This window comes from Pygoscelis adeliae, unplaced genomic scaffold, assembly GCF_000699105.1.
Source record: "Pygoscelis adeliae isolate BGI_AS28 unplaced genomic scaffold, ASM69910v1 Scaffold86, whole genome shotgun sequence".
Classification (NCBI taxonomy): Eukaryota; Metazoa; Chordata; class Aves; order Sphenisciformes; family Spheniscidae; genus Pygoscelis; species Pygoscelis adeliae.
This window is the reverse complement of record NW_008824930.1, coordinates 2,183,807-2,204,124: the sequence shown is the minus strand read 5'-3', so window position 1 is coordinate 2,204,124 and position 20,318 is coordinate 2,183,807. Positions and strand designations below refer to the sequence as shown.

The window sequence follows — 20,318 nt, the reverse complement described above, 5'->3', positions numbered from 1 at the left end:
ATGTGATTTTTATCAACACTGAGGTTGTCAAGTGATTTTGGACATGATTCACATTGATATGAGTGGAAGCAGAAATACTTAGGGGCATTCTAAGCCTGAAATAGCAGTAAAAATTTGGGTTTTTTGTTCCTAATATTGGATCATTAGTTTGTTTTTCTTGGCATTTTCAAGAGGACATCAGATTAGATTCTGTCACTGAAATGGAGAAAATTAAGGCTATTTTAAGAAGAAAAAACATTCCTTTCTGAAGAAAAATTGCTGTATTAAGCAACCATTGTACAGCTGAAAAATAACTGAGGCTGAATGTGCTTGTAAAAATATGAATAGAAAACTTTGGTAATTTAGTAGGTAAAAGCTGCTTGTTGCTATATATTTAAATAATCATCTGTGACAAGGAAGCAAAGGTGTCTGTTGACATGAGGATTACTTAAGAAGGCTAAACACAAATCAGATAAGCAGTTATAGAATTGACTTTTGTAAATGGTTATGTTGCCCTTGAGCATGTTGAATCATATTGAGCAGTGTTTGTATATAAACAATATCACCTTAACAACACTGTGGTTGGTAGCAGTAATTTTCAACTCCTAATCTACAGGCAGTAAATTCTGACGCTTAGATACCTCTAGTTTCTAAAGTAGTCCGATTTAGTTTTCAAGTAGTTTAAATGCACATTAGAACTTTATTTTAAAAAGAAACAGAGCTAAGGTTAATTGTTGCTGGCTTTTTAGGTCCTTCTGTATTTTCTAGGGTTTTTTTGGTGTTCCTACAGATAAGGAATGAAACAAATACGAACAAAAGGTTGGGGGGAGAGTTCAAAATGATGAATGAAGAACCTTGCTCCATGGTTTAAGGCTTATTGCTGAAAAACAGTACTTGATGCTTATATCAAATAGTACAATGTTTAGAGCTGGAAGAAAGAAACTTTGGAAGCAGAGCATTGGCAGAGTTATAAAGGTAAGGAAAACTGAACTTTAGACTAGGTCCAGACTAGTAACCGTATAGTTAGAATAAAGGTGTAAACTGAGGGGGGCTGCGGGGAAGAAAAATGTGTGGTTTAAAATGGTGTAAGTGGATGATGTTGGTTTCGCAAAATATTCTAATTGCATGAAAATGGATAAACTGTGCCTTTTAAAGCAAAACGTAGTATTTGGAATAGGTATTTGTTGTAAGAGGTAGGGGTTTTTTGTGTAACTGGTCTTGTAAGTTAATTGGTAGGGTATCAATAAAGGCTTAGTTGCATGATTTGTTTTGAAAGGTAAATTTGCACTGGGAGATATTTATGCATTTGGCTACTGGTACTTTTATCTTGTCCTGATTGTTGCAGTGGTCTGGTAATGGTATAATTTCATATATGTTATGCTGGTACAAATAGCGAGCTTGATGCTAGATTTGGCAACAAAACAGGGGTGGGCTCTGCCACCAAGGAAAATTGAAGTTTAACTTCATTCTTCCCATACTTGTAAAATGGGAACAGAATTTTGAAGGCACTACATAGTATTGAGAAACAATAATAAAATACGCAAGTCCTTAAGACCCTTAAACTAATTTTAAAAGCAGTTATTTGAACAAACTGTTCCTGAGTGAATGTAATGTGGGAAATTCCTGAGTTAACAAATGTGGGAAAGCTCTGATTGATATTTGAGACTTTAGAGTCGGCTAAGGGGACTGCCCTAATTCTGTAGGGTGTGTGTTTTTTGGAGAGGAGTGAATAAAAACGTCTGTTGAAAACTTGGGGTGCTTCGAAAGCGTAAAATGGTTTGCAGTTTACTTTTACAGGGAAATTCATGAGCAATGCTTATGCACTATAAAATATCTTAGAAAGTTAAAGGAGAGACAGAGGAATGCCATGTTGGTTACATAAGTTTTGGATAAGACAGTAAATTAACAATAGAACACTCTTACTTTTTGACTCTTTTACTATTGAACTTCCCAGTAAAGTTCAAGTGTATTGCTCATCCATAAGACTTTGATCAGAGCGTGTCTAAATTCAGTAATGTACAGTATTCTGACAACCAAATGCATCATTTGCTGGATAAACAGTGTTCAGGAACAAGTTTAAACTTGTGCAGTTATGACTTGCATACTAAATAACATTCATGCTAACTCTATTTAGAGTGTCTGCAGACACATCAGCAACTGCACTCTGTAATGGAAAAGTTGGCAATAGTCAATATTTGGTTTCTGCAGCTGCTGTTTCAAAGGACTGACCCCTGGCAACTCTGACTTCTGATCTTCTAGTACCTTCTGCTTAAATGTATATACTTACATACTCTTGTGGTAGCTAGAAAACACTTTTTCCTTTTTTTTTTTAATTTTAACTTAATCCCATTTGTTGCTTCAGATCGGTGGTGTGATGGTTATGGGTTTAGGCGTATGTTAAAATGGATTTAGGAATCGTCCCTTTATTCTGCTTCAGGAGCAGATGTCTACTGAAATTAGTTTCCTGTGCTAAATTTTTGGTATTTAGGTATCAGGAATTTTAAGGTTTTATGTAACATAAAACAAGTTACTTGTTATAACTAGACTAATCATCAAAGAAGGACTTTTCGGTTAATTAGTTTAGCTTTGGACTTTCATCTGTTGTGGTACTGTCATATGGCCTTTCTTACCTTCGGAACTAAGAGGAGGAAAAGAAACCCAAAACTAAAGGTGGCTGTGCTGCTGCTGTTTGAATGAAGAACCAAGGTAAAGCTGTACCACATAAAAACTTGGATAATCCTTCCAGATATCTAAGTGAGAAACCATTTATCTCTTGTAAATACCGTTCTATCTGGATCCTCCTACATCATGGGACATTATGAGGAGGCTTTGTTGTATGACCTTGATCAGAATTGCTGCTGATACTTTTCAGGGTTTGCACATAAGTGTTACTGCACGTACCAGCAATTCATCTCTTACCTACATAAATGATAGCTCATGTGTTTTAGCAATCCTTCCATCTTCAAATCTTACTCTTTCAGTGTTCTGTTAAATGGTCTTTATTTGAATTACATAAACCTGCCTGGTTTTTGGTATTTTTTTGTACAGATGCTGTTTAGGGATATGTTCTTCTGTAGTGAATCCTGCAGGACGTAAAATATACAGAAGCTCCTAGGCCATGACCACATTGCTGGTTTGAAGCAAGATGTGGGGGTAGTTAAAGTTAGCATCTTAAAGTCCAAAGGCTGAATTTTGAGAACAGGTTAGTGAATTCCTTCACTGAAGTTTTGGTTGATACAAAAGGATTGAGGGCCTGAAATGCACCCCTATGCAAAAATCAGGAAGGAAACAAATCTGGAATACAAATCTACTTGTTCCTCCGTGAGCCTTTTGCTCATTTATGCCTGGCCCTTCCTTAAAGATGGGGGGCGGGGGGGAAGGGAAGAATGAGAGGTAGAAAGCTCAACATTTTCTTGCAATTAATTCTTTGAGATTCCTAATCCTAAGTAAAGAATATCTTAAAAAAATTATTCTTTAAGTAGTATGCAAATGGAAAGTGATTTTTTTTTGATCGGTTTCCAGTCTAGCTTCTGAGTGTTTTTAAATATTTAAATTAATGACTTGCTTTTGAAAGCACTGAAGTTGGGTTTCTTCTACTTTTTTGGACACAACCTAATTCTAAAAGTGAGGTAGCAGTGTCTTCTGATGACTGCAACAACTGAGAAGTGAGAGTCTGTGGTTGAGGAACACTTCATTTGGGGAGGAGTAGTAGTTCTTAGAAATGGCAGGTCGTCAAAATACGGAAGCATGACAGGCAGGGTGTGTTCTTGCATTGTAGCTACTATCGGGAAAAACATGCATGCAACTTGTATTAATTAGAGAGATATCCGCCAGAACAATGCAAATGCCTTCCAGAAGTGACACATGATAAATGCAAGTGAATGTCTTTAATCTTCATAAAACTATAGCTTTACTATCTATTTAATAATTCCCTGTTTTCTCTAGGTACAGTTAATTAAAAGAATTTAAGTTAACTAGACTTTTAAAGTTTTGTGATATAGTAATGAATGCTCTTGTTACTGGACTTAGACATCAAATATTGCCTAATGCTATGTGAACAGCTATACACAATAGCTAGTATATTTGTTACAGGGCTTGAGAGACTGCAATTAAAGGATTGGAAAGCATGAAAAGAACTGAAACAAACATCAGGGTGTGATTGCCCAGTTTGAGAAGATGCTCATGATTCCAGCCTACATAAACAGCAACTTGTAGAAGAAATGGAGGCTATGAACATATCAAGGGCCATCTGTATAGGTGGAGTTGGGAACTGATAACCAGTATGTATCTGGAGTTCTATGCTGGAAACACAGCAGAGTACAAAAGTAGTCTCTCTCTAGTTAGTGAAACAAAAAGAGCTTATTGCTGGGTTAAATAGAAGCTAACTAATTGGCAGAGTATTGGTTGTACTTTTCTGTGTTAAAGAGACATTATCAGTTGTGCTCAAATTACTGAAGCAACAGTTTTTAGGATTCTAGTGTTATCATCTAGTGTGAAGCTGTTTCAGCCCAAAATCATTGCTTTTTTTATGTCTAACTAGGGGGAAAATTTCTACCCTTGTTTGAGAACATGTAGGAAAGGCCAATCCTGTGACGACATTTCACTTTTGGGAAAGTGGAGACCATGTTAGGGAATGACAGAGGTAAAATAGCATAAACTACGTGTACAAATTAATCTGCTACTGCATTCTTCAGGCATATCTGTGTAAAGAACATGATTTGTATGCTTGTCTTTTACCTGGGAAAACATTTCCAGTGCATTCAGCATTTATGAAGGCATGGTAGTAATTACGAGTTTACCGAATATTTGAAAATTCCTTTAGGAAGTAGGAAAGATATTTACATAAGGGTATAAAGTATATTATGCAAGTCCTATTGGCTCTGCAGAAGCTTGTGGATAAATCACTTGTGCACACTTTATAGAGTTACTAGATTTTTCATAGTCACTGGGGAAATAAAGATTGAATTTATCACCAATGAAACATAATTCTAAATTTCTTTTGAAAATGAAATGATATTAAATCTTGTAATCTGCAAGCACAATAATACCAGTAACTATTCCAGAAGGCTATTTTGTCTATAATGTAATGAAGTGTATTACCTATGGGAATTCAATTTAATTAGAAGAGTAGGCATACTGCTTGAAGAATGGTATAATAGCTATAGTTAAGCACATTTGTAAACAATTGTGTACCTTGAGGCTTGTGGCTTGTTTTACTTCTCATTATATTAAAGAGATAATGTGTGAAACGCTAGCTTCCTCCAGGAACATCTGTCTTTATTAGAGAACGCTTACAATATCTTCCATGAATAACAAAGATGGGTCAGAATCCTGTCTTGACTTGATGGTCATATGTGACTAGACTGAAAAGCTGGGACTAAGGGCTTGGGGTGTTGAAGATAACTTGCAGAATGACAGAGCCGTACATATAAAATAACTTTTTTTTTCTTCTCTACAGAGCCTTTCAACAAATAAATAACATTATACAAAAGGCTGATGATAGAAATTTTGTGCTAAGTCCGCAAATAGAACAAAGGAAATGAACTGTAAAATCCTAACAGGAGTCGCTTCTAAAAATTTCATTTGAGTGCCTTAAAAACATAAACCACAAGTATAGAAGAATATAATCGCCTTTACTTTTTAAAATAAATTCTAGGATTTTATTCATTTTTGTCTTCAAAATAGATTGTGAATTATTCATTGTCTACTTTGTGTTTTATAACAGCAAAAGCTCAAGGAAGAGAGGGAGGCTAAACGTGCTCGGCTGGATGGAAGGCATGATTACTTACTGGATGCTGTTGCCTCTTGTGTGAATCTGGACAAAGCAGAAGTAGAAGACGCTATTCTTGATGGTAACCAGGTAATCTGATGAATTTGATAGCGAAGCTCATAGGGTGCCTTAGAACTGATATTACGATCAAATACTCAGTGAGATAGTTGAGATAGTTGTCAGACTTTGTCTGAGATTACTCAAGTCTTCTCATCAAAAGAATATTTCTCAGCATTGTGTAATTAAGTTGAACAAAAGTGTTCTTAGTTTCAGGAGCTATTGTAACAATATTGATTTTGAAATTGATTAGAATTTCTGCTTTCCAGTGGCTATAGATAGTACAGTGAAACCTGTGACGCTATTTCATACTGGATCCACAGCATGAAGCCTCTCAATCCTTGAGTATATAGTGCATATAGATTCAAGAGTCCTGTCCACAGCAGACTGCATGTTGTTGTTGTTTCCATTAGGCTGCCACCAGCATTTGTGAGACTACATTGTGATCTAGTTTAGGAAATTAAATCAGGTGGAAACTACTTGACAAAATAGAATGGCTAAGTGATCTGACTGACTACACGAGGGCTAATGCAGGGGGTAAGCAGTTAGAAATACGTATATTGAGGAAACGGTGCATCAAAGTTGATGGTAAGTATTATATGCAATGGAGATACATTTTGTGATTTGAAAAGAAATCATTAGGTAGGCAGCAAGTAAATCTTGTTTTACTCCCTGACACTAAAGTAAACATGGTCCTGGGTTTTTTTTCTCTTGCATTCTCTTTCCATCTGTGTACCTTCAGTTTATGCTTTCCCATTTCAGTGCTAATATTGTTAGGAAACTGAAGAAAGTCCAGTGGAAGACTACCAAGCTAGTGATGGACATAGGACATGCAAAGTATAAGAAGAGGGAGAATAAGAGATTGAGGGGAAGACAAATAGTAGCCCGTGGCTGCTTGAAGAGTAGTTACAAAGATGACAGGGCTGAACTCTTCTCAGCAGTTGCAGATGATATTACAAAGGAATAGCCACAACTTGCACATTGGACATTGAGACCCTTCTTCCCCAGGAGGGTAATGCAGCATGGGTGCCCTGGTTTTGACTGGGACAGAGTTAATTTTCTTCCTAGTAGCTGGCATAGTGCTGTGTTTTGGATTTAGCATGAGAATAACATGATAGCACGCTGATGTTTTAGCTGTTGCTAAGCAGTGTTTATACTAAGTCAAGGACTTTTCAGCTTCCCATGCTCTACCAGCGAGGAGGTGCACAAGAAGCTGGGAGGGGGCACAGCCAGGACAGCCGACCCAAAGAGGTCAAAGGGATATTCCATACCGTGTGACGTCATGCTCAATATATAAGCTGGGGGGAGTTGGCCGTGGGGCGGTGACCGCTGCTCGGGGACTGACTGAGCGTCGGTTGGCGGGTAGTGAGTGGTTGCATCACTTCTCCCTCCCCCCCCAAATTTTTTTTTGTTTCTTTCTCTCTCTCTCGTTGTTTTACTTTCCATTACAAATTATTGTTGTTACTATTATTCTATTATTTAAAGTATTAAACTGTTCTTATCTCAACCCACGAGTTTTCTTACTTTTGCTCTTCTGATTCTCTCCCCCATCCCACTGGTGGTGGGGGGAGGGTGAGCGAGCGGCTGTGTGGTGCTCAGTTGCTGACTGGAGTCAAACCACGACAATGTGAATAGGTTAATCAAGTGAGCTGTGTAATTTCTATCCCTGAGGTTTTTGAGACTCAGCCTAGGCATAGCTCTGGATGACCTGAGCTGCTGTTAATGATACAGGAGGCTGGCCTTGAGATCTCCCAAAAGTCCCTTCCGACATTTCTGTGATTCCATGTGATGTAGGAAAATAAGCTGTGCAGAACACTGTCACACAAATAAAAAGCAGAACTTGTTTCAGCCTTTGTGCGTTTTACCTCTAAATGGGGTTTCCTGGCAGACTGTATTGCCTGAGAATAATTGTCAGATGAAGAAAATATTAGCAGCTGTTGTACTTGGAAAGAGAAAAGTGTAATAGTTGTTTTGACCTCATCTTGGAAGGCTCAGCCAAGATTTTCTGGAATAGCAGTTTAGATGATCTTGGTGTAACTGAGGCCCATTATTAATGGAAGAGGGATAAATGTGGCTTTCTTCCTGCTGCTGGTGATCTCTTAGTCTTTTTCCTGCACTAGGAAGCACAAATGGTACCAGCAAATCTTTCTGAAGAAGAACTAGAAGTAGAAGCCTTTTCTGCTGGAAGATTGCTGTGTAGTTAGGGACTATGTGAAACAATGACTCATAGATCTAGAAAAATAATGTCTTAGGCCAGACTTTGAAGTGCTGAAACACTGATCAGCATACTAGCATAGAGCAATTAACTTTCTTCCTAGGTCATACAGGCCTATACATGAGATTCCTGGACTGCACTACCTGGACTGCATGGTTCAAGGATGCTTGATGGCAGCCTTAAATTGATGGAGAACTGTGAAATTGTTCTGATGCTTAAAATATAAATATATAAAGGCTTCCTCTGTTGCTTTGATAAGGAATCATTGCAGCTGTGTGTTTTCTGCTTTCAGCTGGTTAGCTGAATGGCAGTAAGAATAATGTGTGTTTGGGTTAACCTGGCAGGCAGCTAAACACCACACAGCCATTCGCTCACTTCCCCCACCCCCAGTGGGATGGGGGAGAGAATCACGGGGGGTGGGGAAGTAAAATTTGTGGGTTGAGATAAAGACAGTTTAATAGGACAGAAAAGGAAGGGGAAATAACAATAATAAGAAGAAGAATGATAAAAGAATATACAAAATAAGTGATGTACAATGCAATTGCTCACCACCCACCGACCGATGCCCAGCCAGTTCACCCGCCCAGCAGCGGTCACCGCCCCTCGGCCAACTGCTCCCAGTTTATATACTGAGCATGATGTCACATGGTATGGAATGTCCCTTGGGCCAGTTTGGGTCAGCTGTCCTGGCTGTGCCCCCTCCCAGCTTCTCGCTGGCAGGGCATGGGAAGCTGAAAAGTCCTTCATTAGTGTAAGCACTGCTTAGCAACAACTAAAACATGGGTGTGTTACCAACATTATTCTCATCCTAAAACCAAAACCTAGCACTATACCAGCTACTAGAAGAAAATTAAGAAAATTAATCCCAGCCAAAACTAGGACAAGGACTTCAATGAGGTGCTGCTGCACTTCAGTAAATGAAGAAATGCCCTGTGCCCTCAGTTTGATAGATGATATACAGCATGTACAGTAAGTGGTTTCAGTAAACTGAAGCATGGCCTGGCTATATGCAGTTGCGTTCAGCGTGGAAAAATTTAAGTGATTCGATTAGGTAGCTGTGTGCTGCTAAAGGACAAGGCAACTCAGTCATTTTTTGGGGGGTAGTTACTGGGCCTGGTATAATTTTATTATTGAACAATGATAATGTGATGAGTATTTTTCAGCCCTGTATGTTAAAAATCTGAGCAAGTTAAACTTTTCATAGTGGGTGTGCTATGTATAAATACATCAACATGATCTCAAACAGATAGAGCGCATTGACAAATTCTTGGCCCCTGGAGGTCTGCGTCATTTGATGTTCTACTACCAAGATGTGGAGGCAACGGAAACAGGTAAAGCAACTTAGATTTTCCTGCAACGTTATGCTTGTGCTTAGCAAGCGTGGAAGGAGAAAGCAAAAGTAAAGTTCTTATAAACTGGGTCTTAAGGCAAGTCAAGTTTGGTCATACTGGGACTCTGTCCTTGCTCATGAAATGAGGATTGTTGAAATTACTGAAGCTTATTAGTGCAGTTCTGCATATTGCTAGTATGCAGCAGCAAGGTACTTCCGTGCGAGCCTAGCAACTCTTGCCTGGGAGGTTGGAAAATGGTTTTTGATGGTTAAAAGATGACTTTCACACAATGTGAGCAGTGACAGATGCTCTGCCCCCTCCCCTCCAGTCACACCACCAATCTGCCCTAGAAGCCCTCCACATTTCTTGGCACATGACCATCCACCCATGTGACAGGTCCTGTCACATGACAAACGGCCCCAGGAGACCTGCATTACGGGTAGCAGGGCCATTGCCCCAGAAGTCCCTTCTGCTCATATCCCCTTCCCTTCCCCAGTGCCTCCATGTTACCACACTTCTGGGGGAAGTCTTCTCACTTACCCTGGAGGCAGCTCAGGACCCTTGTGACAAGGACATCCTCCCTTTGCCCATGGCTTCTGTCCCAGCGTCTCCAGTGCTGCTGCCGTTGGGACTAGCCAGGCCCCATGTGACCTCTGAGACCCTGTGATGGGTCAGTGGGAGTTCATCCAGGGTAACAAAGTGGCCTTTGGTCTTTGAGATGTGCTGCTAGATGCAGGCAACATGGAAAGCTGGAGGAAAAAAAAAACCCACAAACAAAAACCAAATTCACAGCAACATGTGCATTAAGTGAATAAGCGAAAGTCCCCAAAAGACCACGCATGCTGGAGGGAAAAAAACAAAGTAAGAAAAAATGAAGTGGTGGTGAAGGAGGAGAAGACAGGTGAGTGTGGGATGAAGTGGGTGTGTTGGAGGCTGCCTTTGCCCACAGCCGTGAACGTACAGTTACTTGTAACACCATCACAGTGTGCAGCTTGTGCTGTACATTTTTCCTTCTTAGGTGGGGCAGAGTTTGTAAAAGAATGTTTTGTGCTGATTGTTCTGGGGCTGCGGTTCTCAGGCCAGCAAAGCGAAAATCAGAGCTATAGTGGTGGCTACTAATCAATAAAGTTAAGAGAATTTTTATGGCATTGCATACATCTTGTTGGCAAAGGCACTTACTACGCGCCACCTCAAATACAAGCTGGTTTTCTGACCCTGATGTGGATCAGTGAATACTTCTGTTAGGGCAGAAGATGACCCCGTTGAGGGTGCCTACAAGATATTTTGTGCCTCTGCAGAGCAGGAGGCTGTGTATCTCTGAGTTCAGGAAGATGTACTCCAGAGCCCTAAGGGGTCATTTCACAATCTGGTTTTATGCCCAGCCCCACACGCAGATTTCTTGCCATGTTTTGAATGGCACTTTTAATATGCAGCTTAACAACTTCTAGCACCCTTTTCAGTAACAATACAACTTTTCTGAAGAGGCTGCAGAGTATACTACCTATTCTAACTCCATACATTGTGGGAATGCCCTGAAAACTGGGATGACTGTTGCTAGTCTAGCCTCTGTAATTACTGAAGTACAAGGATAGTGCAAGTTTATGTTAATTGGCAATAAATTAATAAAATTCTCAGTCAAGACTGTTTGGCTGGTGACAAAGCCCTTGGTGTACTTCTGAGGTAAACAAAAAAGAGACTTCTGCAGGAGCTTTGGTGAAAAAGGGGAGGGAGAAAGGTGATGTGAACAAAAGGGTGGGGAGGGGACTTATGGGTGGCCACCTGATCCAAAATAGGGATCTCTGGGGTAGATGGTCATGTGCCTGAAAGAAAAAGGGGTGGGGGACTTGCCGCTTTTTGCAATTTTTTGGATATTGTCCTTTAACTACTGGTATCAACAATTTGCTTTTTGATCTTTTTATTGTTGCAGTATCTCACTGAGATGTGTGTGTGTGCACATTTTACTCTGAGGAAACACTAGAAAATTAGTAACAGAGAAGTAGCGTGGCCAAAAACACAATTTAAGAGAATTATTTTTCCCCAAAGACACTGCTACTTCTTGGTGACTCTTAGGCTGTTGGTAACACTTGTAAAACATGGGAGCAGCATATTCATATTGGGGGAAGAAGAAAAGACAGGGAAGTCCTTTGTAGCTTCCTTATTGGTTTTTTTTTGTTTGTTTTTCCCCAAAGAATATGCCATGGCCTGCCTCTCCTTGTTTCCAGAAGCACTCTGGATTTCTTTTTTTTGTATGTTAGACTTAGGTCTACATATTCTTAAGGAAAGACAGTTGATAATACCTCCTCTGAGGTAAATGACATTTGCTGATTTTTTTTTTTTTAAGCAATAGAGCATTATCTGCAACTACATGATACAAAGCCATGTAAGAGGGTCTTGAGCCTGAACCTTTGCTTAGAAGGAATAGAAAACAAATAAATGCATAGAAATGGAAGGCTTTTGATGTGAGAATGGCAAAACTAGGTGAAATAGTTCTTACTGTGCCGTGAGGACTCTGGATGCTGTGTATTGTCTGTGGATAGTCCCATGGGGTGGTTCCAGGGGACTGGGACTCACAGATACACAAATGATGGCTGAACTGTTTGTTTAGAAAACTTTTCTTTGAATAAATAATCAGTGTTTTTAAATGTTTCTTTTATTTGAATCTGTAGAGCACTTTGGCCTTCTAGGAACAGGAATCAACTCTCATTTGACAAAGAAGAAGAAACCTAAAGTATTTGTGACAGAGGGGAAAGAAGTTGCTTTAACTGGTGTATGCATTTTCTTCATTAGATCTAGTCTTTTTAAACCCATCACAACTGAGAATATCTATCAGGTAAGAGTCAGTGACTGCTGATGACTGTACATAATCTTGTTTAAAATTCATTTTCATCATGGGGTATTTGCTCTCAGCACGTAACTTGACAGCCTTTGACACGGTGGAATGAGCAAAAGGACACAGTTTGGGTAAATGAAACACAGGACAAAAAAGGAGGGGAATGGAAAAAACGACATTATCTAGTGGCAGCAACTTGAAGTCTATCATCGCTATGAAGAAATGATGCTAAGGAAGAAAATTTATGACAATCTAAAATGACAAAGAGTAGTTAGTCAGTACCTAAGTAATAAGCTGTTAAATTTCAATAAGCGCTAGCAAATCCATTAAAAAAGCAAACAAAAATGGTTTTATTTTTGAGAGCATATATGCAAATTATATATACACAAGTTTTTACTGGTGAAAGACTCCTTAAATCTATGACAGTCTGACGTGAACAAAGCTGGATCAAGTGCTCCAGTAGCAACGAGCACAGAGTAGAATGTAGGGAATCCTATAGTTGTAGACAAACTAACCGGAGTGCTAAAATAAGAATAATGGGCTAAATGAGAATTTAGCGTTGTGCAAAACTTTCTATACATTTCAAAATGGGAACTTTCAAGTATAACTAAGCCAGCAAGTTTTAACTTCCCCCATCTCTTCTAGGAAAACCTTTAAAACTGTATTTTGCCCAGATAGGCAGGAAGTAGAAGAGTAAAGGGTGGATGAGCTGGCTGTCATCACCAGATTATTACTTGATTTTTACAGATACATGCTTTAAAGTTTTATGATTAACCTCTTAATTTTTTTTTAACGGTTTTTGAAAGACCTGGTGCAGATTTTTGTGAATTATATGCTATTTAACATTTTAAGATTTTTTGCTTATTAATAATGCTTGCAAGCTGGTAATTGCAACTGAAAGATGTGTAAAGCAAACTTCTTCACAAGTAAGGATATAGCCCTTGCTGATAGTAGATAATACCTTAAAAACAGGAAAGACAAGTTGAAAAGTAAAAATGATATGTCTGAAGACACATGTAATGTGTGACACTTAAATACAAGTTGTTTGGTGTTAAATTATTTTGCTGAAAAAAATTCTTGTGGTACCTTCTAATGAAGCAAAAAATGGCTGGCAGATTCACATCATTTGTCTTAGAAGTCTTCAGAGCCTTCTTCAGAATGTCTAAAAAGCAGATGTTCTGTGAATTGTTCTCTCAAACTGGATAGAGGTATTCTTCCTGGACCAAAATCTTTGGGCAGCTGCAAGTCGGAATTAACTGTAGTTCATAATTCTTTTAGTATCTAAGCCTTTTAAGTGCATTGATCTCTGCCTGTATATGTATGTATGAATATATTCAAAAATATAATTCTGATAGCTTGGGAAGTGGCAGGCTGGAATAATTTTACTCACCTGTATAAACTGAGCTTTATAAATAGAGGTCTCTTATACTCTCATTATATTTTGGAAGTGTTTTCAGATCTTCATTTCCTCAGTTTTGTATGACAAACTGTGACCCTGTGAAAATTTTGCAGCCCCTGCTAGCAAGAATTGTGCTGTTATTGCTTGAAGAGCACTTGTACACACTGGTAACTTTTGAGGTGCTCAAGGCAATAGGACTGGAATAAATGTAATGATGGCAAAATTTTGCTTTCTATTTTAACTTGTATTGTGTTTCTTTTACAGGAAGTAAATTTTAATATGATGAATGTAGGTCGAGATGGCTTACTAAAAAGCGTTGAGCAGTTGATATCAGAAATCTTCATTCCAGCCTTACAGACTATGGACTGTAGCTGGGTTGAACTTGGTGAACCTCAACAAGCTTCCAATATTAAGCAGGACTTCCTTCGTTCCCTTGAAGCGTTTGTTAGTGTGCTGTTGGGAACTCAGCAAAGTCTGTTGGAAAAGGTAGTATGTTCATGTGGCAACTAGAAATTGAGTTAGCTGTAGAATGTCTCTTGCTCTGGAGCTTTCGAATTAGCTGCTGTTGTAGAACACTTATTAAAAAATGCTTTTGTTAAACGGGAGAAAAAAACCCCACTTTTGTTTGTTGTCATCAGTAACTTGTTACACGTTGATCTGCGGCTTTAATGTCTCTGAAAGTTTGTGACTTTAACAATTCTGCAGCTGATTCTGTTATTGTTTCTTCTGGTACCGTTCTTTTGAGCTATTAACTTCTCCACCGTTCAATGGCTGTGGCCTTTCTTAAACCAAGAACGATTAATGTATGACACAGTTGCTTTAACTGTTAGTTCCTACTTGGGCCTTTTCCTTCACAAAGGCTGAGAGCACAGCTGCCAGGCTGGTGAATTCTCCAGATTCTGGAGTCCAGTTCTGGCTCAGACCAGTTCAATTTAAACTGAAGTGGGAATATGAAGCGAGATACCCTAAGTGGGGAAACCGGTTACTTTTTGAAGTTCCTGGTTTATGTCACGAACATTTCAGCATTTCATGGTTTTTTTAACTTGTGTTTTAGGTCAATCTGAAGAAATGTGAAACATATGATCTGAAAACTCTAAGAGGACCTTCAGATTATCTGATGGCTGCTAACAGCATAGACACTCTTGAAAGAATAGAAGTCTGCATGAAAGGGTGGACCAAACAAATTGAACAGGTAATATGCCAGACAAATGTGAAATATGACAACATCTTCTTATTGGCAGCTGATGAGTTTAATCCTGTTGGCATATAGCTACCTTTCTATAAATTTAGATGTGATCAATCCCTGTATTTTCAAGTACTCTTGGCATGTTTTGTGTGCTCTTACTTCTCCATGAGAATATTACAGAAAGCTTTTTTCATCTACTAGTAAATGGAGTGTACACATGTCTTTGGAAGCTTAGTTCCCTGTTTTTGATAATCACCTCATCCATTGTGCTGATGGAACCTCTTCATGTGGTTAGAAGTATTGTAAGGTCAGTGCATTTGTTTTAAGTGCAGATGGAATTAAAAAATGCAGATGAGATTTGTAAATGCAGTTTTTTTAATCTCAGAAGCAGGTCCTTTGTAGACTATATAGCATAGATCTTAAAGTTCTTTTCAGAAAGAAATGAAAATACCGATTGAGTTATTTCATGAAATTAATATCAGGTTCTTGTGGTCTATGCATCAGCAATCCATTCAATGTAAAACATAGGAACTCAGGGAAACAAGTTCTGTAATGTTTGTACAGGCAGACATTAAGGAAGAGGACAGGATGAGTAACTTTTAAACTTGGAAAATAGAAACTTAGTTGCTACCTTATTCTCTGTTCTGCTTGTAGAATTTACTGCCAAGCTTTTATCGGAGAAATATGTTTATTGGCAAATTAAGAAATCAGCTCCACGAAAGACTTTTCTTTATTAAAACCTATACCTCTTAAAAGGAAGAAAGATAATTAAAAAAAGAAACCTCTTTAATTTAGAAACCTATGAGCTGAAACTGGTGGGGAGAATGTATTGCAATTAGCTGCACTTCTTCCAGAAGATTTACTCTATTTTCTTTCGCTACTCACCTATTGCCACATAGGGTAAAATAGTCATTAAAGTGTTTGCTATCATTAATTTAGCAAAGCAAGAAAGATCTTTAGTCTAATGAACGCAGATGTCATGGAGAGATTTTTAGTTGTGCATTATTTTTTGGTGAAAGGAGGATAGTTTGGTTTCCTTTCATTCTTGGAATTGCATTATGGGTTTATGGATTTTAATACCAAACTTAAGAATTTTAGATTTGCTCCCTGAAGAAGGGAGCCATATTTTGAGTTGACATTAAATGTTTCTTGTTCTTTATTGTATGAGGGATTGGAAGCATAATTTTTGACGGGACAGAAGTTTTCATAGCTATTTTTTGCTTTTTAGGAAAGACTTAACAAATGGCAAGGTTCATGAGGGCACTTTATTACCCCTTACAACAGTGAGGGATATGAGTGAGCAGAGGCATAGCTGTAGTTAAGCTTATAATAACTTATTGTTACATAATAATTCTGTCCCCACATCACCTGGTTCTCCAAGGGACTTGAGTTTGTCCCTTATGAACATGGCTTCATCCTTTATAAACAAACCAGTGCAAAATCTACCATTGCTGGTTTGGATTAAAGGTCCTTTTAAACCAATGACCTCTCTCTGACAACATGCAAAAGTGGATGCTGGGACGGAGTGTAAAAGCAGAGTAAGCCGATAGCAATACTTCCCATCAGTATTCTCCCAGCCTCTAACAACTTGTAATTCAGAGATTTTGTAAGCCAGATTAATTTTTTTTTTTAATTCGGTAACCTTCTGTGGTTTTCTTTTCCATGTAAACTTCTCCAGTGTCCCCTTCAGCTTGTTCAGAAAACATAAGGATGTGGACAGAAATTATTTCAATCCATGTTACCCAGCTCACAGGGAAAAGCTGAAGCCACTGAGCTGATGAGAGATAAGGAAGCCTCCTAGGTAGTTTGAAGTGCACCTGAATCTACCTTAATCCTCAAGATCTTGAGTGATGCATTTCAAAACAGTAAAAGGAGCTGTTTTACCGTTTTGAAGTTGTTTGTTTTTACAACTCATTCATTACATTCACAATGCAAGCTTTCACATTCAGCATTATTATAGATCTGCAATGCATTCTTCTATTTGTTGTGACTGAAGTGTTGTCAAATATTATGTAGAATAAGTTACAACTAGTAAAAATTTTCAGTGAATATTATACTTATCAAAAAATGTGAAGCAAACTAAAGCAATCTTCTGAATATTCTTAAGCAGCTGGCTGCTGGTAGTTGGATCACCCACTGGAGAAGGATCACAGTAAATATGCTCCTTCCAATTCTTACCTCAGCATTTACCGTGAGCTCCTTGTGTCCATATTGCATTAGGGAAAGTGTTCTGTCTATGCTTGTATCGTGGTTACTAAGGTGAGCATCTCTACCTCTTGTAACAAATAAACTGCTGCAAAAGGTTCACCTTTGCCAAGAAAGCAAAACAGCGATTCCCAGTGGATTTAATGAAAGCAAAAGGAACACAGCAATTCAGTGAACACTACTCTCAGTGGTCAAAATCGTACTTTGAAATATGCTTTGCAGGTTATTTGCAGAAAATGTAATCGTCTGTAACAGTGCTCTTGAGATACTACTCCCTCTTTAACTCAGAACTAAAAAGGCCAAGCAAAATTAAGGTCTCTTATGTGAGGTGGTGGCTGGGTGAGGTGATTTATCACCGGAGGTTAATACTAGGAGTTAAATTATGAATTAATCCATGCTATCCATGCAGATAAAAAATATTAGCATCACTCACTAATATTACTGTATGATAAAAGGTTCTTGCAGAAAACGATCAGTTGAGAAAGGAAGCTGATGACCTTGGACCACGAGCAGAGCTTGATTACTGGAAAAAGAGATTGTCAAAATTCAACTACCTTACGGACCAGCTGAAGAGCCCAGATGTGAAGGCAGTGCTTGGAGTACTCACTGCTGCTAAATCCAAACTGCTGAAGGTTTCTGTTTTGAATTATGACAGACTAGAAATGCTCTGTATACCCTAGCTCATTTTGGTGGTGTATATAACATTGCTGGTGGGGAAAATATTGACGCATCTTTGACTTTTGTTTTCTGTGTCCTTCCCTATTCCTCATTTTGAGTAGATACAGTTTAAATCTAGTTTAATTTGTTGGAAAAGACTGGGAGTTCCCTTTGTCTAAAGGCTGATAATGTACTGCATCCACATGGCTCAACAGAAACAAATACTTATAAATCTTTGAGAAGTTGATTATTAAATCAGAAAAAATTGAATTCATGAACTGGGTATTTAATGAAAAGAAAATGAAAAAAATGCCATTTTTTAAACCTCTTTCTCATGTTGTTACAGTGTCGAAACTACTTGTGGGGTCATAACTTCTCACATTGACATAACAAAGTTAAAGACCCATTGCAAACACAAAAATAAGTGAATAAAGCAAAAAGTCTTGGCTCATCAAAATGAGACATATGTGAAACAAATACATGGTTATATATTCATCAGTCCATCAAGCAAAAATAGTTAACAGATAATGTCTATATATTTTACAGCAGCTTGACTTGACACTACTACTGACATAACTTGTTGAGCTGAGCAGTCTAAACTAACTGTATGTTCACAATCAAGTCATTGAAGCAAAACAAGGACCTGTTCCTCATCTTGGGTAAACAAATGTAACTCTGAAGTAACAGATCTGCGCTTTCAAATGTGTTCAAAGGCTAATGACAAAACAGAGTGATCTCAAAACAGTTCTTCTGAAATGTGTGGGTTTGTTTTTTTTCAACTTTCTATTCTTAGAACTGGCGAGTGTTGGATATTCGCATCACAGATGCAGCAAATGAAGCTAAAGATAATGTGAAGTATCTATATTCTCTGGAAAAATGTTGCGACCCCTTATACAATAGTGATCCTGTAAGCAGAACTTTTAAATTCTTAACATAGATCTCTTGAGATGACTAAAATGAATGTATTTTGTAGGATCAGTTTGGAAATGACATAGATAGCATTTTAAGTATGCATCTCCAGTTTGAGACTTTGTTCAGTTATGCTAAAAGTGGCCTAGTAGGAATTTCTGGCTAAAAAATAAAGTACTTGTTAGTTTCTTGCCGTGGTATCTATGAAGCTTTTGGTCTGATGATGAAACTGGATTCTGTGCTATGGGAGGAAGTGGAATCTTTGCAATTAAAAAAAAAAAAGGTGACAGTGAACCTGGTGCTATGCTAAAGACAAAGGCTGGGCTTTTGTCTTTGTGCTGGCAGCCAGGTCATGCTTAGCCTAACATTTATAAGGCAATTTTCAGCTTCTTGGGTTAGGAAAACATAAATATGGTTATGTAAATATAAAGGTGTAAATATAAATCACCTTCTCATACCATAGTAACAGAATGATGCAAGTGTAACAAGTCATAAACAAAATCAGCCAACCTGAAGTATGGGATAGGAGGAAGGATTCTCACTGTCCCATTATCTGCTAAAGTAGGTGGCAAATGGCTGCTTTTATTAAAACTGGTTTTGCAACTGACTGTATGTCTTGCTAGTCAGAGAAGCATGACGAGTAGCCTCGAAGACTCAAAGCTTTGACCACCCTAGCTACCGCTCTCTCTGCATACTTTTCCCAAAGTGAAACTGCTTCCAAACAGTGCGTGGGGCAACCATGGTATAGCTCTCTTTGTTTCCATTTACTGGACGGTGTTAGAACAGTGTGTTCTTTCAGTGTTTCCTAATCCGGTATTTGAATCTCTCTGAAAGGTTAGTATGATACCCATACAAAACAGAGTTAAAGTGAATATGCTTGCTGTTGGCACTGTGCAGGGTCTGTTGGTCTGCTTTGTGCTCCCCGTACTGGCTTTTACCAAGGAGGAAGTGGTGCCAGCTTCAGAGATGTTTAGTTTTGAGAGGGTGTAGCACGTGGGGTGGAAGCCATCGAGGCATGGAGTGTAAACATTTCCCTTACTGATACTTACCTGCAAGATGTTGAGAACGGGTTTGTCAATAGAGTAAAACTGCCATTGCTTTGGAAATTCAAACATGAGGAGGAGCTGTCTGAAAAATTTTTCAATCTGGCCCATTCACGGGCTGAAGACAGGACTGCTGGACTTTTGAAATGACACTTCTCCTTGAAGTATTTAGCAAAAGGCTTTTCTCTTGTACACAAGACTTGCTGAAAATCATAGAGGGTATGGAGAATTAAAATGGATGTGGTGGGTTAACCTTGGCTATGGGCCAAACTCCCACCCAAGCACTCTCTCACTCCCCCTTCTCAACAGGATGAGGGGTAGAATAGAGGATGAAAAAGCTCGTGGATTTTTCAGACAAGGACATCACTTACCTATTATCATTGTGGGTAAAACAGACTCAACTTGGTGAACAGGAACTTAATTTACTGCCAGTGAAAATAGGTTTGGATAGTGAGAAACAAAGACAAAAATTAAAACCACATCTCCCCACCATCCCCTTTCTTCCCAGGCTCAGCTTTACCCCTTCACTCCTGCCTTCTCATCCTCCTGCCCCCTGAGCGGCACAGGGGGATGGGGGGCTGCGGTCAGCCCGTAACAGCTCTCCTCTGCCGCTCCTTCCTCCTCACACTTTTCCCTGCTCCGACGGGGTCTCTCCCGGGGCCGCAGGGGCATCTCTCTCTCTGCTGGGGCGCCTGGAGCACCTCCTCCCCTCCTCCTGCTCTCCCCCCGGGGCTCGC

The 20,318-nt window shown here is 38.9% G+C and overlaps 1 protein-coding gene across 1 annotated transcript in view; it reads left to right on the top strand.

The window, feature by feature from the left end:
* Positions 1–897: 897 nt before the first annotated feature.
* Positions 898–20,318, top strand: part of DNAH5 (dynein, axonemal, heavy chain 5) — a 134,886-nt gene continuing 115,465 nt past the window's right edge. Inside the window, 8 exon segments of the mRNA XM_009324988.1 lie at positions 898–954; positions 5,705–5,839; positions 9,268–9,352; positions 12,019–12,182; positions 13,846–14,067; positions 14,636–14,773; positions 17,428–17,604; positions 18,423–18,536. Of these exon segments, the coding sequence (XP_009323263.1) occupies positions 898–954; positions 5,705–5,839; positions 9,268–9,352; positions 12,019–12,182; positions 13,846–14,067; positions 14,636–14,773; positions 17,428–17,604; positions 18,423–18,536 (1,092 nt within the window).